The 19,689-nt window shown below is 48.8% G+C and overlaps 1 protein-coding gene across 4 annotated transcripts in view; it reads right to left on the reverse strand.

Moving 5' to 3' along the window:
- The window catches only part of ADGRE2 (adhesion G protein-coupled receptor E2), a 30,765-nt gene extending 14,508 nt beyond the window's left edge, over positions 1-16,257 (reverse strand). For 2 of the 4 annotated variants that reach the window (XM_086698868.1, XM_086698866.1), the window contains exons 1-14: positions 16,183-16,257; positions 11,869-11,922; positions 11,435-11,554; positions 8,869-9,024; positions 7,390-7,536; positions 6,784-6,930; positions 6,649-6,695; positions 6,427-6,504; positions 5,861-6,038; positions 3,043-3,150; positions 2,658-2,878; positions 2,287-2,466; positions 1,532-1,729; positions 1,010-1,245 (exon numbers count right to left, since the gene is read on the reverse strand). In XM_086698868.1, coding sequence (XP_086554994.1) covers positions 1,010-1,245; positions 1,532-1,729; positions 2,287-2,466; positions 2,658-2,878; positions 3,043-3,150; positions 5,861-6,038; positions 6,427-6,504; positions 6,649-6,695; positions 6,784-6,930; positions 7,390-7,536; positions 8,869-9,024; positions 11,435-11,554; positions 11,869-11,922; positions 16,183-16,213 — 1,901 coding nt within the window. In that variant the 5' untranslated portion in view covers positions 16,214-16,257. The remainder of the gene's footprint in view (positions 1-1,009; positions 1,246-1,531; positions 1,730-2,286; positions 2,467-2,657; positions 2,879-3,042; positions 3,151-5,860; positions 6,039-6,426; positions 6,505-6,648; positions 6,696-6,783; positions 6,931-7,389; positions 7,537-8,868; positions 9,025-11,434; positions 11,555-11,868; positions 11,923-16,182) is intronic. The other 2 variants (XM_086698867.1, XM_086698869.1) reach the window with 2 other exon arrangements.
- Positions 16,258-19,689: the final 3,432 nt, after the last annotated feature.

Raw genomic sequence — 19,689 nt, forward strand, 5'->3', positions numbered from 1 at the left:
AACACCACCAGCAGCAGCAAGGAACCACAAGGAATGAAGTCATGATACTTGCTACAACATGGATGAGCCTTGAAAGCATCCTACGAAGTGAAAGAATCCAGTAGCAACAGACCACAGGTATGATTTCACTTAAGTCAAATTTCCAGAAAAGGCAGATCCCTAGAGACAGAAGGTAGATTAGTGGTGGCCCAGGGGGCTGGGGTGGAAGAGGGTAACAGGACTGAGGAGGGAATGTTAATGTGTGTGAGGTTTCTTCTAGGGGGTTGAAGGTGTTCCAGTCATGTCTGCATGTTCTGGTGATGCATACATAACTCTACGATCATTCTAAAAAACACTAATCTGTATGTACACTTTCCAAGAGTCAATTTTAGGGTATGTGAAATATACTTCAAGAAAAATGTAAAAATGTGAAACCAAGCATTAACAGTGGAAATGTCAGAGTACAAACTCTAAAGCTTGACTCGTGGATTTGAATCCTAGTTCTGCCACTTATTAGCCATTCCCCTTGGGGCATTTAATGAGATTACGTGTGGCTCGGTGTACTCACCTGTAATATGGGGCAAATGGCTCTGCCTACTTCACAGTTTTAGTGTGAGTATTCACCGAGTTAATGCATACAAAAATGGTTAGAAAAATTCATGGCATAAAGTAAGTACCTTGTATATCTTAACCGTGATATAAAAATCTATTACTTGATTACATAAATCAGCTCTAGCTCCAAATTTTTAAAAAACTGGAACATCTTAAAGGATTTGGAGAAAGAAGTAGATTCTATTGTTTTAATGATGTCCTAAGCGTGTCTTTTGATTTCAGTCTTGCTATTCAAAGGACAGAACTTTAAAGACATTCTGCTTAACTTATAACTTCCCACCAGAAAGATGTCCTAAGGGTGATTACTTAGCATGTCTTCTCTGTGTTCTGCTTGGGCATAATAAAAAATACTCCTCTGGTTCTGGTGGTGACCATGATCCTGCTGGAGAAGATAGGGGCAGTGGGAATTGGCACTTACCTGGTGGGTGTTCCATAAAGGGAAGGTCTGGATGCAGCAGAAATGGCCACGATTAGAGCCGGGACTCCATAGCCCACAGGGAACATGAGTCTCTTCATGAACCTGCTCACACTGGAGTAGTTGACCACCATCAGGTTGTGTGCCGTGAGGAAGAGGTGTAGACCGTCCAACAGCATCCAGGTGAAGGAGGCCAGGTAGAGATAGTGTAAGGCCCCCGCGATGATGGCGCACAGCAGCTGGGGGAGGAGAAAGGAGTCACCAGGAGGGACTGTCAGGGAGGAGGGTGGCCCCAGGACCCCTCCCATACCTTGCCAGCGGGGAGAACTCGTATATATGTATATAGGGTCGAGTTGTTGAGAGAGGATTGTCTTCTGCTTCATCAGTCAACGTGAAATAGGCTATTTACCCCTCCAGCCTCCCTGTCGCCCAACGATATTGTGTTAAGGTATCAGTGCAGCAGGGCTCCACGAACTGAGCATCCCGTGGCTCAGGGCAGGGGGTCCTCTGGGACAGTGTCAGTACCTTGATCTTGGTCTGGTCGATGGCCGTGAGGAAGAGCAGGTGGGCCAGGAAGAGGCAGATCGAGAGCTGCAGGTGGAGCGAGGTGCTGGTGTTCTGGATGGCTTTGCACAGGAGGAAGGTGAGGGCTGCCAGGAGGAGGCACAGCAGAGAGAGGCCCAGCCCCACGTAGGTGATGACAGCCAGCACGGGATCCTCCTCCTGGGACCCAGCAAAAAGGACATCACAGTCACAGGTCCTAGATCAGTTGACTTTAAGAGGCATTTCATCACCCTGGGTGGGCCTGGCCTAATCAGTGAGCTCTCAAAGCTCTAGGCTCTTCCTAGAGAAAAGGATTCAAAGTTTGAGGGCGTTTGAGGTGAGGGAGCTTCTCCTGCTGGCCTCTGGACAGAAATGCTGATACACTGTGTGAGGGCCTGAGAGAAGGAATGCAGGTTGCCCCTAGGAGCTGAGCAGGGTCCCCTGCTCGCAGCCGGAAAGAAAGTGGAACCCCAGTCCTACAACTGCAAGGAACAGAATTCTGCCAGCAACCAGGGAGCTCACAGGAGGACCCCAGGCCTCCGAGGAGAATGCAGCTTTGGCTGACTCAACGGTCTCAACCTCGTAAGACCCAGAGCAGGCAACTCAGCTACACTACACCTGATTCTCGTCCCACAGAAACCACAAGACATAAATTTATGTTTCTTTAAGCTCCTCCATGTGGGGAAACATGTTCGAGAGCGATAGACGTGGAAAGCAGCCTCTCTCAGGGATCTCACCTGCACGTGGCTGTGGGCCATGAGGATGGCAAAGCTGCTGAGGTGGGAGCACTTGCAGGTGGTGTTGGCATCTCCGGTGGCCGCCATCCTGCAGCCCGTGGTGGACCAATGACCGCCTCCATCCTGACTGTGCTCCCAGAAGACACAGAACACCTTCTGCGTTGGCCCGGGCGTCACCGACTGTAGGAAGAGAGCGTCGGTGGGAGCTGGAGACTCTTATCCAAAGCTGGTTTGCAAAGGGCTTTCCTGGGGGAAGGAGGCGCCCACGGAGGAGGCCCCCAGGACACAAAGGGTGATCTCGACAGTGAGGCTGAGCCCCGGACCCAGATCAGTTCCTTGCCCAGCCACAGCCCCATTCCACCAGGACTCACGTGGTGGGAGAAGATGAAGGTGACGGGGGAGCCGAGGTTCTGGGTGTCCTTGTTGCTCACAAAGGCAGAGACGACATCTGAGAGCAGGACAGGGGAGACCTCTCCCAGCAATTCCTTGTGTTCACGCAGAACTGCCTGCTGCTTAAGGTCCAGGATCAGGGGCGCCTCGGCCAGTAACTTGGCCATCCCTGGAGTGGAGACGAGGCCCACCACCGAAGGACCTGCAGGACCAGGCCAATGTGGATACCTCAGGGTGCCCACCAGCGCCCCTTCTTCCTCAGATGGACCCTTAGTGGCCCCACTCTGCCCCCTACCTCCCCGTGAGCTTCAGGTCCCCGTGTGTCACGTCCTTGGGCGTCTTGTGACCTCCCATCTCGGCCCTTACCTGAGTCACTAGATTCATGCACCTCATCCAAGCTCAGCAGCATCTTTGCCTGGTTCAGACTCAAGGTGACATTTCTGTTTCCTTGTTCTTGCACCTTCAGGGACAGGTCTATGAGATGTCAGAGTTATTAAGGGAGTGTGGATAGTATTTGTGGCTGTAGAGGCTGTAATAATACTATCATTTATATGTGTGTTTACATACACACACACACACACACACACACACACGCACACACACACACACTGAATTTATAAAGGATTGTAAGAAAATTCTATGAGCAACTATACACCAACAAATTGGATAACCTAGATGAAATTAACAAATTCCTAGAGACACACAAACTACAAAAGTAACTGAAAAATAACTAAAGTCCAAACAGACCTACAACAGGCAAAAAGAACAAATCAGTAATCAAAAATTCCCCAAAATGAAAAGCCTCAACCAGATGGCTTTACCGGTGAATTCTGCCAACCATTTAAGTAAGAATTAACAAGAATCCTTTATAAACTCATCCAAAAATGGAAGAGGAAGGAATACTACCTAAATAATGTTATGAAGCCACCATCACTCTGATTTAAAAAAAAACAAACAGATAAAGCCATTAAAGAAAACAATAGACCAATATTTCTTATGAACATAGATGTAAAAGATCTTCAACAAAATATTAGGAATAAATTTACCCAAGGAGGTTCAAGACTTGTATCAGAGAAAAGTACAAAAATATTTTTTGAAATAAATGAAAGACCCTGAATAACTAGGAAAACATTCTATGTTAGTGGATTAAAAGGCTTAATATTGGGGCACCTTAGTGGCTCAGTCAGTTGAACATCTTGATATTAGCTCAGATGGTGATCTCACAGTTTGTGAGATTGAAACCCACATTGGGCTCTGTGCTGAGTTGTGGAACCTGCTTGTGATTCTCTCTCTCTCTCTGCCTTTCTCTCCCTTTCTCTCTCTCCCTCTCTCTCTGTCTCTCTCTGTCTCATTATCTCTCTCTTTCTCCCATTCTCTCCCTCTCAAAATAAATAAATATCTTTTAAAATAATAAAAAAATAAAAGGCATAATATTGTTAAGATGGCAATATTTCCCAAGAGATCTATAGATTCAATGCAACCCATACCAAAATGCCACCTTTTTTTTTCAGAAATGGAACAGTGCATCCTAACATTCATAGGACATTGCAAGGGGCCCTAATACCCAAAATAATCTTGAAAATGAAAAAAAAAATTGGAGTACTTACACCTCCTGATTTCAAAACTTACTACTAATCTATAGTAATCAGAACAGTAGGGTACTAGCACAAAGATAGACATACAGACCTATAAAATAAAATTGAAAGTCCAGAAATAAACCCATACATCTGTGGTCAACTGATTTTCTTCAACAAGGGATGCCAAGACTATTCAATGGAAAAAGAAAAGTCTCTTCAGCAAATGATGCTTGCACATCTGGATCTCCACTTGCAGTAGAAGGGACCCTACCTCACACAACACACAAAAATTAACTCAAAATGGGACAAAGACCTACATTTATGAGCTAAAACTAGAACCGTTAGAAGGAAACACAGGTGTAAATCTTCACAGCCTTGGATTTGGCAATGGAGTCTCAGATAAGACACCAGTGCACACGCAAAAAAAGAGAAAGTAGAGAAAATAGATTTCATCCAACAGAAGCATCTGTTCGTGAAAGTAAAAAGACAATCTGTGGAATGGGAGAAAAAATTAGCAAATCACATGTCTCATAGAGTCTACTGTTAGAACACATAAAGAACTCTCCCAACTCAACAACCAAAAGCCAAACAACCTGATTTAAAAATAGGCAAAGGACTTGCATAGATGTCTCCAAAAAAAAAAGTATATAAGCTCATATATATATAAATGTATACATATATGTATACATATATAAGTTCATATATATATATTATATACAAATATTCAACAATCATGTGAAAAGGTATTAAATATCATTAGTCACTTGGGAAATGCAAATCAAACCCACAATGAGATATTACCTGACATACACTGAAGTTGCTATCAGAAAACAAAATGTAAGCACCAAGTGTTGCTGAGAATATGGATATTGGAACCATTGCGTGTTACCAATGGGGATGTAAAATGGCACTGCCATTTTGGAAGACTAGTTTGGTCATTCCTCAAAAAATGGAACACAGAGTTACTATATCGCTGAGAAATTCCACCCCTACGTCTATATACATTGAGCCGAAAACAGTTATTCAAGCAAAAACTCATCCAGAAGTATTCATAGTAACACTATTCAAAATAGTCAAAAGGTGTCAACAACCCAAATGTCCAACAGTGAGTGAATGGCTACACAAAAGGTGGTCAGTGAGTTCAAGCCCCACTGGGCTCTGTGCTGACAGCTCAGAGCCTGGAGCCTGCTTCAGATTCTGTGTCTCCCTCTCTCTCTGCCCCTTCCCCGCTCAAGCTCTGTCTCTCTCGCTCCCAAAAGTAAATAAACCTTAAAAACTAAATAAAAGTAAGTAATAAAATGGTGATGAACTTAAATATCAAATAATACAAAATTTACATTCTGAAAAATTTAATAAATTGTCTTCTTTTGAAGATGTTTCCATTTTGTATCTTAAATTCTTCATTAGAATGATTTCCTCTGCTGATAATGTATATTACAATGAAAATGTATACGATTTACAGTTTTATTCGTTTCTTTTCAACCTTTTAATTGGCTTAGGGAGTGTAACACTGAGATACAAGCGTGGTCACTGGCTCCAGTGAGGCTGGGGGATAAACGAGGTGGGGAAGGGCAGGGCAGGAGCCCGGGGCAGACCCCAGTACTTGCCTGTGCCTGCAGATGCATTGAAGGTCAATGTCCCATTGGGCAGGGACTGGCTTATGTTTCTCAGGACGTCCTCCAGGCCAGCGAGCAGGTTCGTGGCCACACGGTGCTGCTCTGAGCGGGGCAGTGCCTCCAGGTCTCTCGGGGTCTGCAACAACTCATCCACCCCCTCTATGAGGCCCTGGGGGGGGATGAGTGAATGGAGCCAGTGAGCCACGAAGACCCTGCCCACTCAGCCCCGGAGAACAGCCCCTAGAAACTGATTGGTAGATAAAGGTGGTACTGGGGCTGATTCCCTGGGTCTTTGCCCCTGGAATCCAGCGCTCATGGTCAACCCTGTTCACAAATGCCAAGAATGACATAAAGCCCAATGTCCAGAAACAGCGAGAAGAAAAGTCATTTGTGGGTGCAGGTGGGTGCCCAGCAGTGTGAATACTGGCGTGTCTGCTCTCCCACCCACCGTGGGAGGGGCGGGGTCTCAGAGAAGCTGTCATGGTGATGGGGCAGCCTCCTCCCAGGCCTCTATGGGATGCCCAGGTTCTCTTTCTTCTCCTGAGTTGTGCTCTTACCTGGATGGTGCCCTGAGCCAAGGCCGGCTTGAAGTCTCTGCGCAGAACTTGGACTTTTTTAAAGAAGTTGGAGAGTCTCTGGGAAGAGAGGAGAAGGGGCGGGTCAGAGAGCCTCGCGTATGTGTGTTGGGGTGGGGGTGGGGGGAGCTTGGGGAAATTGGGGGAATTAGGCGGGCGGCACAGAGGGATTCCTGCCTCCTGGTCCCTGCTGGGGCCACCCACCTGGCTCTTGATTCCAGGGGGTTCGGTCCAGGCAGGGAAGGACATCTCTGCAGGCGATAAAACAGCCATTTATTAGGTGTGAGAGTGTCTGTGTGTGTGTTGGGATGGCGGCTGGGGTCAGGTCAGACCAGGTACCTTGACAGGTGGTGTTCATTTGCTTATTCTGGAATCCGGGTTTGAGCTCCCAGCCACGGCGGCAGCGGCACCTGTATGAGCCCACGGTGTTGACGCAGACTGTGGAGTTGTGGCACACAGGCGGCCGGAAGCTGCACTCGTCCACATCTGGGGACACAAAGATGGGACTCGGGCCCTTCTCCTTCTGTGTCCCGCCCCCTTTCCCCATATTAGTACCTCCCACCTTGGCTGGAGGTGACGTCCCCTGCCGACCCCACATCCTGGTGATGCAGGAGTTATGGGAAGTGTGGGGAGGCCTGACACATAGCACGTGAGCCCTGTACAGATGTGCAGGTTGTGAACTATTGAAACACCTTTGTCCCAGTTGGTAATTAGCTGCCGCCTGGGGTCTCCAAGGAGCCTGCTCCTCAGTACCCCGGCTCCTTCCCCAGGATCCCCGCCCCCCCCCCCAGATCTTTTCCCATCGAGCCTCAAGAGAATTAACGCTTGGCACAGCAGGGCACCGCCAGCATTCATTCTGCTTGGGTGGTGTGGGTGCCACTGAATACGCATGCAATCAGCTGTTCTGAGTGTGGGTCTCCAGGATGTGGCATCTGAGCTCTGGACCTTCACAGACGGTGTTGTTTGGGCCATTGGGGGACCCAGGAATGGGCTTCCAGCCAGGGAGGCAGCGGCACTCATAGCTCCCAATGTTGTTGAGGCAGTGGGTGGTGTTGTGGCACGGGTTTTGCCCCGAGGTACATTCATTCACATCTGAGGACAAAGCCAGAGGGTCAGGGTCCCCTCCACTGGCTGCACCCACCTCTCACTGCCCGGCATCAGGGACCCTGCTGTTATTGCACGTGCTGCCCCCTGGTGACCTTCAACCTCAATCTCAGTGCACCTTATGATGGCCTCCCTGCAAGATGGGCGTGGCAGGGACCATGGTCCCCGGTTTACAGGCTGTGAAACCAGGGGGGAAACTGAGTCATGGGGACCGGACTTTCTTTCCAAGGACTCTCAGCTACTCCCTCCCCAGCTCTAGCCCAGGCTCCCTTTTCAGGAACTGGAAGCGACACCCTCCCCCTGCTCCCAAGAGGCAGGTGAGGAAGGGGCGAGACCAGGGGATGCTCACAGAGGCGGGGGGCTCCACAAGGGAACCCCAGGCCCGGAAGGCCCTGCTACCTCCCTGCTCTGTGGTGGGCCTTCTGGGGAGGCAGATGATTGGGCAGAGCAAAGCCCTAGTGTTTCAGGAACCCAAGGCTCTTCTCCCTGCTCCGTGGGCTGCGGGGTCCGCCTTGGCCCCGCCCCAGCTCCGGCGCAGCCTCACAGCCTCACAGCGTCTTCCAGGGCCTCTACCTGAGCACACGTTTGGGTCGCTCAGGTTGAGCTCCAAGCCGGGTGGGCACCTGCAGGTGTAGTTGCCCTGGGTGTTGATGCAGATGCTGCGGCCTTTACAGAGTCTGGGTTTCCGCTGACATCTGTCTACGTCTGCAGGGGGAAGGAGAGGGTGTTGGAGGCCTGCCTGCAGCTGTTTCCTGGGATAGAAGTATCTGGAAGGCCCCGCCGTCTCCTCCTCAGCGAGCGGGGGTGCCTTTTCTAATTCACATGGAGGCGTCCTAGGGGCAAAGCATGGTGGCCCAGATGTTTGTCCATATGTTGAAATTCTTGGGGAGAATCAGGCAGAGCCTTGCACGGGAAAACAGATGGAGGCTGAGCGGACAAGAACCCAAGCCAGGAAGCCAGAAGGTGTCTTCTCCGGGCAGGGCTGCTGGCCAGGGCCAGGGCCAGCTGGGGAAGATGGGCTCCTCCCTCCTCAAACCTCCCTCCCCCACGTTTCTCATGACCCGGGGGTCTGGGAGGGCTCCCAGTGTGGCCAAGCGCATGTGGGCTCCAGGAGGGGAAGGACTCTTCACGGCAGCCTTTGATGACGGTGAAGAAGGTGGATATTGTGTTGGAACACACATGCTGTGAGCGTGTGATGTACCTTGAGCCCTGGCGTTTGGAAAGGCATAGGAGACCAGGTAGGACGTTCTGTGGAGAAAGTGAGACCAGTGACCCCAAACCTCGTAGATGGGGAGACGGAAGGTGCGGGGTGGTTCTTGCCTTGACACGTGTTCTCACTCTCACTCCGGAATGCTTTTGCCCCAGAAGCAAGCAGGTATCCGGGGCTGCATTTGCAGTAGAAGCTCCCCTCTGTGTTCTGGCAGTCTGCAAATTTTCCACAGGACACCGGCAAGGGTGGCCCACACTCATCGATGTCTGGAACACAAGAGAACAAAGGGTCACCAGCCAAAAGAGTGAGTTCCCACAGGGCAGAGGCCGTGGCCTCCAGCCCTCCTCTGCCGTGGGGGCCCAGAGAGAACTCAGTTCACAGTTCGTTGGACCGAGCTGGAGCCAGCCGCTCTAGAAAGCCTGCCGACTGATCTGCTCACCTCTGCTCTCCGGCCAGGCCTGACGGCACCTAGATCCATACACTCTGCTGTGTCGTGACGGGGGCTAGAAGGAGGTCTGCATCCCCCTCTGCGGGCCTCGTGGGCCAGATGGAGGCCCTGACTTGGGCTCCAGACCCTCCCTTCTGAGACCGTTTGCACCATCGGGAAGCTGGGGGTGGGCTCCAGTCAGAGGGATGGTGGCACTGGAGGCCACTCTCAATGCGGACAGTGGGGGGAGTCGTGGCTGGGTGACACTCACCACTCACACCTGAGGCTAAAAGCCCCTGCCCGTTGACAGCTTTCACCTCCCATTACTCACAGTGGCCCAAGTACACCTCACAGGGCCCATCCCCCACTCCCCCGTCTCTGGTGTCAGGCGTGTTCAAGATGCCCCAGGGTGTCTCTGGAAGAGTCTTACTACCGCCAACCCTGGAGGAAGTGACTCCTATCAGAGCCTATCGCAGATACGAAATGAGGAAACACCGTGAAGTTGCTCACAGCTGAGTTAACGCAAGGTGGGTTCCTGGCCTCCTAGCTCTTCCTGTTCTGTAAACGTGAGGGGAAAGATGGCCACGACCCTGGCCCCTCCGAGCAGCTCGGGGACCCACAGAGCAAGGCTGGACACCGTCAGCTATCGACAGCCTCAACAACTTGATCAGGTGAATCAAAGGGCAGGGGCAGAACGTTGGGTCCCGGACACTCCCATCGGGGGACCAGAGACTTTCAGAGCCTGCAAGGGCTCATGACCTCGTGCTGAGTGGGGGTCTGGCAGGCAGCTGGTCTCCCCCAGAGCAGAGTCTCCTACCCGAACTCGAGGACTTCCTTCCGAGGCCCCGGGCCCAGGCTGTGGGCGTCAGCCCCAGGACGGGACAGCAGGCGGCAAGAGGCACGGGCCCGTCTGGGCCATGGGACCGCCCTCCTGTCTTCTCAGGTGGGGGCGATGGCTGGACACCCGTCTCCGGGGTCGTGGGATGGGGTGGGGTCCAGCGGGTGGTAATGAGGCGCGCGGGAGGGGAAGACACGACGAGGAGAAAGTCTCAGCCGGCAAACGTGCTCCCAGAAGGGAGCGGGGGTCCAGCCACAGCAGCCGCAGGCCCCCTGGCCGCGCTCACCCGGGCCGCAGTCTCCGTGCGACGCGCGCACGGACGTACAGGGGGTCCGCGAGGGGCGCCTCTCAGGGCATCGGGAGAGGGCGGCTGGGCAGGAGTCTTACCACCTTTTTTTTTCCGTGATGAAATTCACTTTCCCCCAAATATTAAATGACACACGGACGTTTGGAAGACAAAGCAAATGTAAAACAACGAAAACCGAGAGAATCGCCCATAAGGGCACTACACGGACTACTGGGAAATTTTAGAGGTGTTTTTTTTTCTTTTATCTTTTCAAACATGCTAGGAATATTTTCCTTCGTTTTTAAAAAATATGCATCTAAGTCTATTTCGGTACATGAAGAGTATTTCTCGGTGTAAAATGGGGATAATTTCCTTTTTCTTCATTTTTATCGTAACATTCACATCATATTACTAATTGTGGGACTTTGGGACAAGTTCCTCAATCTCCCTAAGCCCAAATTTGATCATTTAAAGTTTACATATTTTTGAGAGCGAGAGAGCGGGCAGGCACGTGAGGGAGGGAGGGGCAGAGAAAGAGGGAGAAAGAGAGAATTCCAAACGGACTCTGTGCTGTCTGTGCAGTGCCTGACGTGGGGCTCAACCTCAAAAACTGTGAGATCATGACCAGAGCTGAGATCAAGAGTCAGGTGCTTAACCGACTAAGCTAACCAAGCACCCCCCAAATTTTATCATTTAAAAAACCAAGTAGCTCTGCTTCCTCATGGGTCTTCTGTGAACAGTGAGACCCCTCCATGACCTTGAGGGGTCGGGAGTTCCCCATGAGCTCACGCCAGGAGGAGAGCCTGGGCTTTCAAGTCCTGTGTTTCTTTCCTCCCGATGCTTCCATTCTTTCTCCCCTTTCCTTGTGCAAATGAGCACGATCATAGTAATAACAGCAGTAGCTACGATAAGAGCTTGTGTTGGACCGTCCGCTTCATACTCGTCTTTATCGGTTCTCCACACGGGCAGATTTTAAATCTCACTCCATCCGTGTGGGGTGGGTACAACGATGATCCCCAATTTACAGACAAGCAAACTGAGGCATAGAGAGGAGAACATCTTCTCCCTACCACTTCCCCCCAACATATCCATGCGCCCACCACCACCCCCCCCAGGCCCCTGTACCGTCACAATTCTCCAAGCGGTTGGTGAAGACGTCCCCGGATGAAGAAGTGAACCCCGGAGAGCAGCGACAGGCCGTGGCGTTGACACATCTGGAGTTCAGAGGGCACCACCATGCACAGTCTGTGGGTGCAAAGGGTGAGAGGACAGAGACCACAGTCAGTAGCTTCAAGGAATGGAGGGAGCCAGCCGCCAGCTGGGGGTGAGGAGCAGAGGAAGAGAGGCGGAGGAGCAAGAGGGATGGCTGCCATTGGAAGAAGAAAACACAGAAAACTCTGGACATTTGTGGAGGTAGAAACGGTTTCTCTTATCTCCAGAAGACCAGAGCCTCACTTGAAGAATATGCCCCCCTTTGCCCGCTTGTCGGTGAGGGGACCCAGACCCCAGCATGCACTCCCCCGTGTATGTTACCCATGGGGCTGGCTGGGCAGACTCACCACTAGTCTTCCGGGTAGCAGCTCCCAGTGGCAACAGCAGCTGTGTCAAGAGTCCTGGGGCAGAAAAAACAGAGATGCAGTTTCAACCCTTGTCCACGTGGTCATTGTTCCCGGGAGGTGGTTCTGATGCTACAGTCCATGGGTCTCCCAAGGCTCTTGTAACTTACGAAGTTTTGAAGACCAGTCCCTTTCCTTCCGTCTCCCTGGACTCCCTGAGGAGTCCGTCACTAACAGACATAGACCTTGTGGAGCCTCAGTGCTATAGGTAAGGGGACAGAATATACACAGGTGACGTCAGGGACACAAGGTAGAAATTCCAACCTTTCCCGGTGGAGGGAGTGAATCTTGAAGCACAAAGTCCTCAGACTGGCCAGGTTCTTAGTTCTCTGGCAATGGCAGAAATCTACCCTGAGGATTTCTCTCCCAGGGTCACTGTCCCCTCTTTGACATACATGTTTTGGGGCACACGAGAAGAACGTGGGTTTGGGCGTCAGACAGCCCCAAGTCTGAGCCCTAGCTCACAGCAGTATCAGCAGGGCAGGGAGCCCTGGAGTCAAGAGAGTGGGGGGAGCTGATGACAGGTGAGGAGTGACAACTAAGGGCACCGTCAGGTAGAGCCACCATCTCCTGGTTAAGAGGCCTCTCCAGGTGCAGTACCAGGAGCGATGGGTCACTGGACAGGCTTTGTGGTATGAAAAGGGCTGCAGGTGCGAAGGAATCTACCCTACAGGCAATCACTGGGTCACCTGTTAGAGTCTGTCCTTCCATTCACGGGAGGCATGATGCTGCTATGATGGTGTTTTGTTTTGTTTTTAATGAGATTAACATTGAAATCAGTAGACTCTGATTAAAGCAGATTACTCTCTTGGCAAAGAAGAAGTCAAACTTTCACTTTTCGCAGATGACATGATACTCTACATGGAAAACTCGAAAGATTCCACCAAAAAAAAACTGCTAGAGCTGATACAGGAATTCCGCAAAGTCGCGGGACATAAAATCAATGTACGGAAATCGGTTGCATTCCTATACACCAATAATGAAGCAACAAAAAGGGAAATCAAGGAATCAATCCCATTTACAATTGCACCAAGAACCATAAAATACCTAGGAATAGGGGCGCCTGGGTGGCGCAGTCGGTTGAGCGTCCGACTTCAGCCAGGTCACGATCTCGCGCTCTGTGAGTTCGAGCCCCGCGTCGGCCTCTAGGCTGATGGCTCAGAGCCTGGAGCCTGTTTCCGATTCTGTGTCTCCCTCTCTCTACCCCTCCCCCGTTCATGCTCTGTCTCTCTCTGTTCTAAAAATAAGAAAACGTTGAAAAAAAAAAATTTAAAATACCTAGGAATAAACCTAGCCAAAAAGGTAAAAGATCTGTATGCTGGATACTTATGAAAGAAATTGAAGACACAAAGAAATGGAAAAACATTCCATGCTCATGGGTTGGAAGAACAAATATTGTTAAAATGTCAATATTACCCAAAACAATCTACACATTCAATGCAATCCCAATCAAAATTGCACCAGCATTCTTCTCAGAGCTAGAACAAACAATCCTAAAATTTTTATGGGACCACAAAAGACCCCAAAGAGCCAAAGTAATGTTGAAAAAAGAAAACCAAAGCGGGAGGCATCACAATCCAGGACTTGAGCCTGTAGTACAAAGCTGTAATCATCAAGACAGTATGGTACTGGCACAAAAACAGACACATAGACCAATGGAATTGGATAGAGAACCCAGAACTGAACCCACAAATGTATGGCCAACTAATCTTTGACAACGCAGGAAAGAGTATCCAATGGAAAAAAGACAGTCTCTTCAGCAAGTGGTGCTGGGAAAACCAGACAGTGACATGCAGAAAAATGAACCTGGACCACTTTCTCACACCAGACACAAAAATAAACTCAAAATGGATGAAAGACCTAAATGTGAGACTGAAAACCATCAAAACCCTAGAGGAGAAAACAGGAAACAACCTCTTGGACCTCAGCCACAGCAACTTCTTACTCAACACGTCTCAGAAGGAAAGGGAAATAAAAGAAAAAATGAACTATTGGGACCTCATCAAGATGAAAAAAAAAAAAAAAAGCTTCACCACAATGAAGAAACAATCAGCAAAACTAAAAGGCAACCAACAAAATGGGAAGATATTTGCAAATGACATATTGGATAAAGGGTTAGTATCCAAAATCTATAAAGAACTTACCAAGTTCAACACCCTAAAAGCAAATAACCCAGTGAAGAAATAGGCAGAAGACATAAAAAGACACTCTTCCAAAGAAGACATCCAGATGGCCAATCGACACACAAAAAAATGCTCAACGTCACCCCTCATCAGGGAAATACAAATCAAAACCACACTGAGATACCACCTCACATGGGTTGGAGTTGCTAAAATTAACAACTCAGGCAACAACAAGTGTTGGTGAGGATGTGGAGAAACGGGAACCCCCTTGCACTGTTGGTGGGAATGCAAACTGGTGCAGCCACTCTGGAAAACAGTGTGGAGGTTCCTCAAAAAATTAAAAATAGAATCACCCTACAACCCAGCAATAGCACTGCTAGGAATTTATCCAAAGGATACAGGAGTGCTGATTCATAGGAGCACATGTACCCAATGTTTATAGCAGCACTTTCAACAATAGCCAAACTATGGCAAGAGCCTAAATGTCCATCAGCTGGTGAATGGATAAAGAAGTTGTGGTTTATATATATGATGGAATACTACATGGCAATGAGAAAGAATGAAATCCTGCCATTTGCAGCAACGTGGATGGAACTGGAGGGTATTATGCTGAATGAAATCAGTCAGAGAAAGACAGATATCATATGTTTTCACTCATGTGGATCTTGAGAAACTTAAGAGGGAGAAGGGAAGGGGAAAAATAGTTACAAACAAAGAGGGAGGCAAACATAAGAGACTCCTAAATACAGAGAACACACTGAGGGTTGATGGGGGGAGGGAGGGAAGGACAATGGGTGATGGGCATTGAGGAGGGCACTTGGGATGAGCACTGGGTGTTGTATGTAAGCGATGAATCATGGGAATCTACTCCTGAAGCCAAGAGCACACTGTATACCCTGTATGTTAGCTAACTTGACAATAAATTATATTTAAAAATAAAATGAAATAAAAATAAAGTAGATTACGGGGCGCCTGGGTGGCTCAGTCGGTTAAGCGTCCGACTTCGGCTCAGGTCATGATCTCGCGGTCCGTGAGTTCGAGCCCCGCGTCGGGCTCTGGGCTGACGGCTCAGAGCCTGGAGCCTGTTTCGGATTCTGTGTCTCCCTCTCTCTCTGACCCTCCCCCGTTCATGCTCTGTCTCTCCCTGTCTCAAAAATGAATAAACATTAAAAAATTTAAAAAAAAATAATAATAAATAAATAAATAAATAAATAAATAAATAAATAAATAAAAGTAGATTACTCTTCATAATCTGGGTGGGCCTCATCGGTTGAAGACCTTACGAGAAAAAAAAGGCTGACCACCCCCCACCAGGAAGAGCGAATTCTTTTTCCAGACTGACTTTGGACTTGAGATATAACATCAACATCTCTGGAAACATCCCTAGGTTTCCCACCTGCCCTACAGATTTTGGACTTTCCAACCTCAAAAATCTCATAAACTAATTTCTTTTATTTTTTAATTATTTTTTAACGTTTATATATTTTTGAGACAGAGAGAGACAGAGCATGAACGGGGGAGGGGGCAGAGAGAGAGGGAGACACAGAATCCAAAGCAGGCTCCAGGCTCTGAGCTGTCAGCCCAGAGCCCGACGCAGGGCTCGAACTCACAGACTGTGAGGTCATGACCTGAGCCGAAGTCGGACACTCAACCGACTGAGCCACCCAGGCACCCCTAAACTAATTTCTTAAACTAACACATTCTCTCTCATCTCTCTCTCTCTCTCTCTATATATATATATATATATATAGATAGATATAGATATAGATATAGATATACACACATATACATCTCTATCATATATGTACATATGCTTGTATACACATACGGAAACTACTGTTTCTGTTTCTCTAGAGAACCTGGTGTAATACAGGCTGTAAAATGAAAAAGCTCTGATAAGTCCCCCAGTCTGCCCTAGAAATAAGTTTCACCAAATTTCTTCTTTGAGACATTAATATAATTGAGCTAGTACCATTCTTAAAATTTCTTCCCCACTCTCCCCTACAAAGATAGTGCAAAAATCAGAAACAGAGCAAAACCCAGGAATAAAGCAAGGAACAGAGAAAATTCTCGGCCTGGATAGAGTTCTCTGATAGCTTTCGTGGCCTGTCCCCACTGTTATAATGCTACCTACCCGGCAGCAAACTTAGATGCCCGTTTCTCATGGTGAAGATACCAGCAAGCCCAACCACGGAGGATGCTGCCCAGTCTTGGGGTGTGTGTGTGTGTGTGTGTGTGTGTGTGTGTGTGTGTGTGCTAAAAAGACTTCCTGTTTTAAGTCTGACTTCAGATAGAAAGCTCATCATTGGATGAACTTAGATGAAACAGCAATCTGCTGTTGCCCACACCCCGCCCCTCATATTTCCCTGTGATGACCATCTCTGAAACTCACACTTCCATTTTTAAGTATTTGCTTAGCATTTCCAGTATTTGTGCTGAAAGCCTCTTTGACGGTTTTTATATCTTTTTGATCTAGGAAGACCTCCCAATTATGGAGAATCATTCTCCTGGCTTTTTTGGCCCCTCTGAGGACTGTGGTTGAGAGTGAACAGACTTTTTAATCTATTTATTATCTACTTGTGTACTTCTTTATTTTTAAGTTCTTATTCTGAAACAAATGTAGACTGACGGGAAGTTTCAAAATTAATATAGAGAGGTCCTTCACCCAGTTTCCTGCCAAAGATACATTTTTATGTATTTAAGTATTTTTATGTGTTTAACAATCATCAAATATCTAAACCAAGAAATTGCATCAGTACAATGTGCATGTGTAGTTCTGTGACACTGTGTTATGTAGACAGGTTCCTGTAACTATCACTACAATAAAGATACATAAATATCCCATCATCCTCATATGACCCCAACATCCCTAACCCCTGGCTGGTCTAGAACTAAGGTGTTTTTATTCTTCAGCAACACTCAACGCAGCCTTAGACTCCTATGTATTGGTGAAGGAAAATATTCCTGATAGGTTTTAGAAGATGAGAAAAACGTCCCCAAATGTTACATTTCCTTTGTTTTTTACCTGGCCATGCACATTATTAGTCTGCTAGCCCTGCCGTAATAACATAGTATCAGCTGGGCGGTTTAAACCACAGAAATCTATTTTCTCAGTTCTGGAGGCTGGATTCCAAGCTGAAGGTGCCGGGAGGGTTGGTTTCTAGTGAGAGCTCTCTCTTGGCTTGTAAACAGCCAACTGCTCCCTGTGTCCACATAGGACCTTTCTATGTGTGTGGAGATAGAGAGGGGAGGGGAGGAAGGGAGGGAGAGAGATCCCTGGTGCCTTCTAGTTCCAAAGCCAGAACACTTCTCTCTCTGCGTCTCTTGGCCACGATGCCAGCCCTGCCTTGTTCCCCTTCACTTTTCTTTCAGCCTGTATTCCCTTCACAAAGGGCTTCTGTGCTGCTTTCAGGTCTGAGAGCTCCAGATGCCCCACAGTCTTGGATGTGCCCCTCCACTGTCTTCAGGCCTCTGGACCTTAACAACCCATCATGGGATTCCCGAAGGCCTCCCCTGATGGAAATAGGAGTCAGGATAATGGCAACAAGCGGAGCCACTGAAAGATCTGGAGGACGAAGGGCACCTCCAGCCACGACACCGTGGGGGGCGGAGACGGTGGTCAGAAGCCCCAGGGAATGGACGACGCCTGCTGCCAGCTGGGGACCAGAGAGTAGAGGAGGGGAGGGTCAGCTGCTGTTGGAGGAGGGAGATTCTAGGCAGTTGAGGAGGAGGAAACAGTTTCTCTTATGTCCAGAGGAAGTCCGTTTCTGAGGGTCATTCACAGAATAAGCCCCGTCTCCCCGGCCCCCCCTTGTCAGTGAAGGAACCCAGTCCCCCAGGGGCTGGCATGCACTCCATCATTGATGGGGCTAGCTGTGCAGGTGCACCTCCAGGGTTCAGGGCTGCGCCCTCAAAGGCAACAGCAGCAGCACTGTGGTAGGATCCTCTCCCTAAGGAGAGGAAAAAAAAAAAAAAGGGAGAAAAAATAAAAAGGAAAACTTCAAGGTACCTGGCTATGTACCTGCGTGACAACATTCCTCATGACCTTGTAAACTGAGACTACCTAATCAGACTACATGTTTATGTATGTTACCATATATGGGAGACAAGGAAGTAAAAGATACATTTAAAACTATGCCACATGGCGTTCGGGGCTCAGTTCTTTGGGTACGAATGCAACAGAGCAGTGCCAGCAGGAATGAAGTCGCTTCCTGGAAAGAAAAGCCTCAGTGTCACGACTCTCTGTGCGAGATTCCCGCTACATTACCTGGGGAGGGTCCTCCGGGATTCGGAGACGGTGCATTTCCACCCTCTTTTCCACCGGGGATACGAACCTCGAACCTCGAGCCTCAGGGCGCCGAGAGAGGGGCCTCGCCTGGTAACAGCAGACCACTTGATCCGCAGGAGACTAGCCCTCCGGTGCACCAACGGAACCCATGGGGCCCAGGAGCCAACTCAGGGAGCACGGCCCGACCGACGGGTAAGAACCTGGGTTCGTTTGGGCACACCTGCCCCTAAGAAGCAGAAGGGGAGCTCGATCACCTCTCAGAGTTGCCCTAGAAGTTCCACAAGGGACAGGGAATGAAGCTGCAACTCTAAGGCGCTGGGCGGCAGGTCGGAGTCTGGTTAGTCTCCCTCAGAACAGGGACTTTAAGAAATATTCCCAAGCAGCTGCCGAAATTCCTTTTGTTTGGGGGAAATTCCCTGTCCTCTCTGGACCGACATGAACTGCCTAATTCCACTGGTGGAGAACAAAACAAAACAAATCTGGAGTCTGCCCCTCTGTCTGAGCCGACAAGATTTAAAACTGGGAATTCTCTTTCTCTGCCTTCTGGTGGCACCTCTCCTCTTCTGCCTTCCCTCCCCCCCCCTCCTTTTCTGCACCCCCAGGGTGGGGAGGAGGGCAGCCTGCATAACTGGCTCCTCAGTGCCTCAGGCACAATCAGCCTCTACTCCCCCCGCCCCCATGTCAAGGAGCAAAGACCAGCGAAGTCAGATTTCCCCACCAATGTCCTAGGTAAAAATTCACCATGGGGAACAAATTGTCTTATGAGGACCCAAGTAAAAAGTATTCAGTGTTTAAGCGAATTTGTTGGTTTGAGAGAGACAATGTTCATCAGCATTAAAAACAAAAACAAAAACAAAAACAAAAACAAAAAAACCCCACTTTTATTCTACCTAGAGTTGCTGAAGGTCAAATAAGCTCATGCTATCTCTGTTCCAATTTGTTAACAAAAGGGTGATTTAAAGTAATGGTTAACTGGGGCGCCTGGGTGGCGCAGTCGGTTAAGCGTCCGACTTCAGCCAGGTCACGATCTCACGGTCTGTGAGTTCGAGCCCCGCGTCAGGCTCTGGGCTGATGGCTCAGAGCCTGGAGCCTGTTTCCGATTCTGTGTCTCCCTCTCTCTCTGCCCCTCCCCCGTTCATGCTCTGTCTCTCTCTGTCCCAAAAATAAATAAACGTTGAAAAATAAATAAATAAATAAAAATAAAGTAATGGTTAACTTTGTCTGTCTCATAGTTTTCATGGGTAATTGTTAAGACAGCTTTGAAAGTCTCTGGTAAAGTAAAACGTGAAAGATTTTGCTTGCATAATAATAAATCGGGATTAAATTCATTGGATATCTAACGAGGTAAGAGGC

Source organism: Puma concolor, chromosome A2, assembly GCF_028749965.1.
Source record: "Puma concolor isolate L17-30 chromosome A2, mPumCon1.1.hap2, whole genome shotgun sequence".
Classification (NCBI taxonomy): Eukaryota; Metazoa; Chordata; class Mammalia; order Carnivora; family Felidae; genus Puma; species Puma concolor.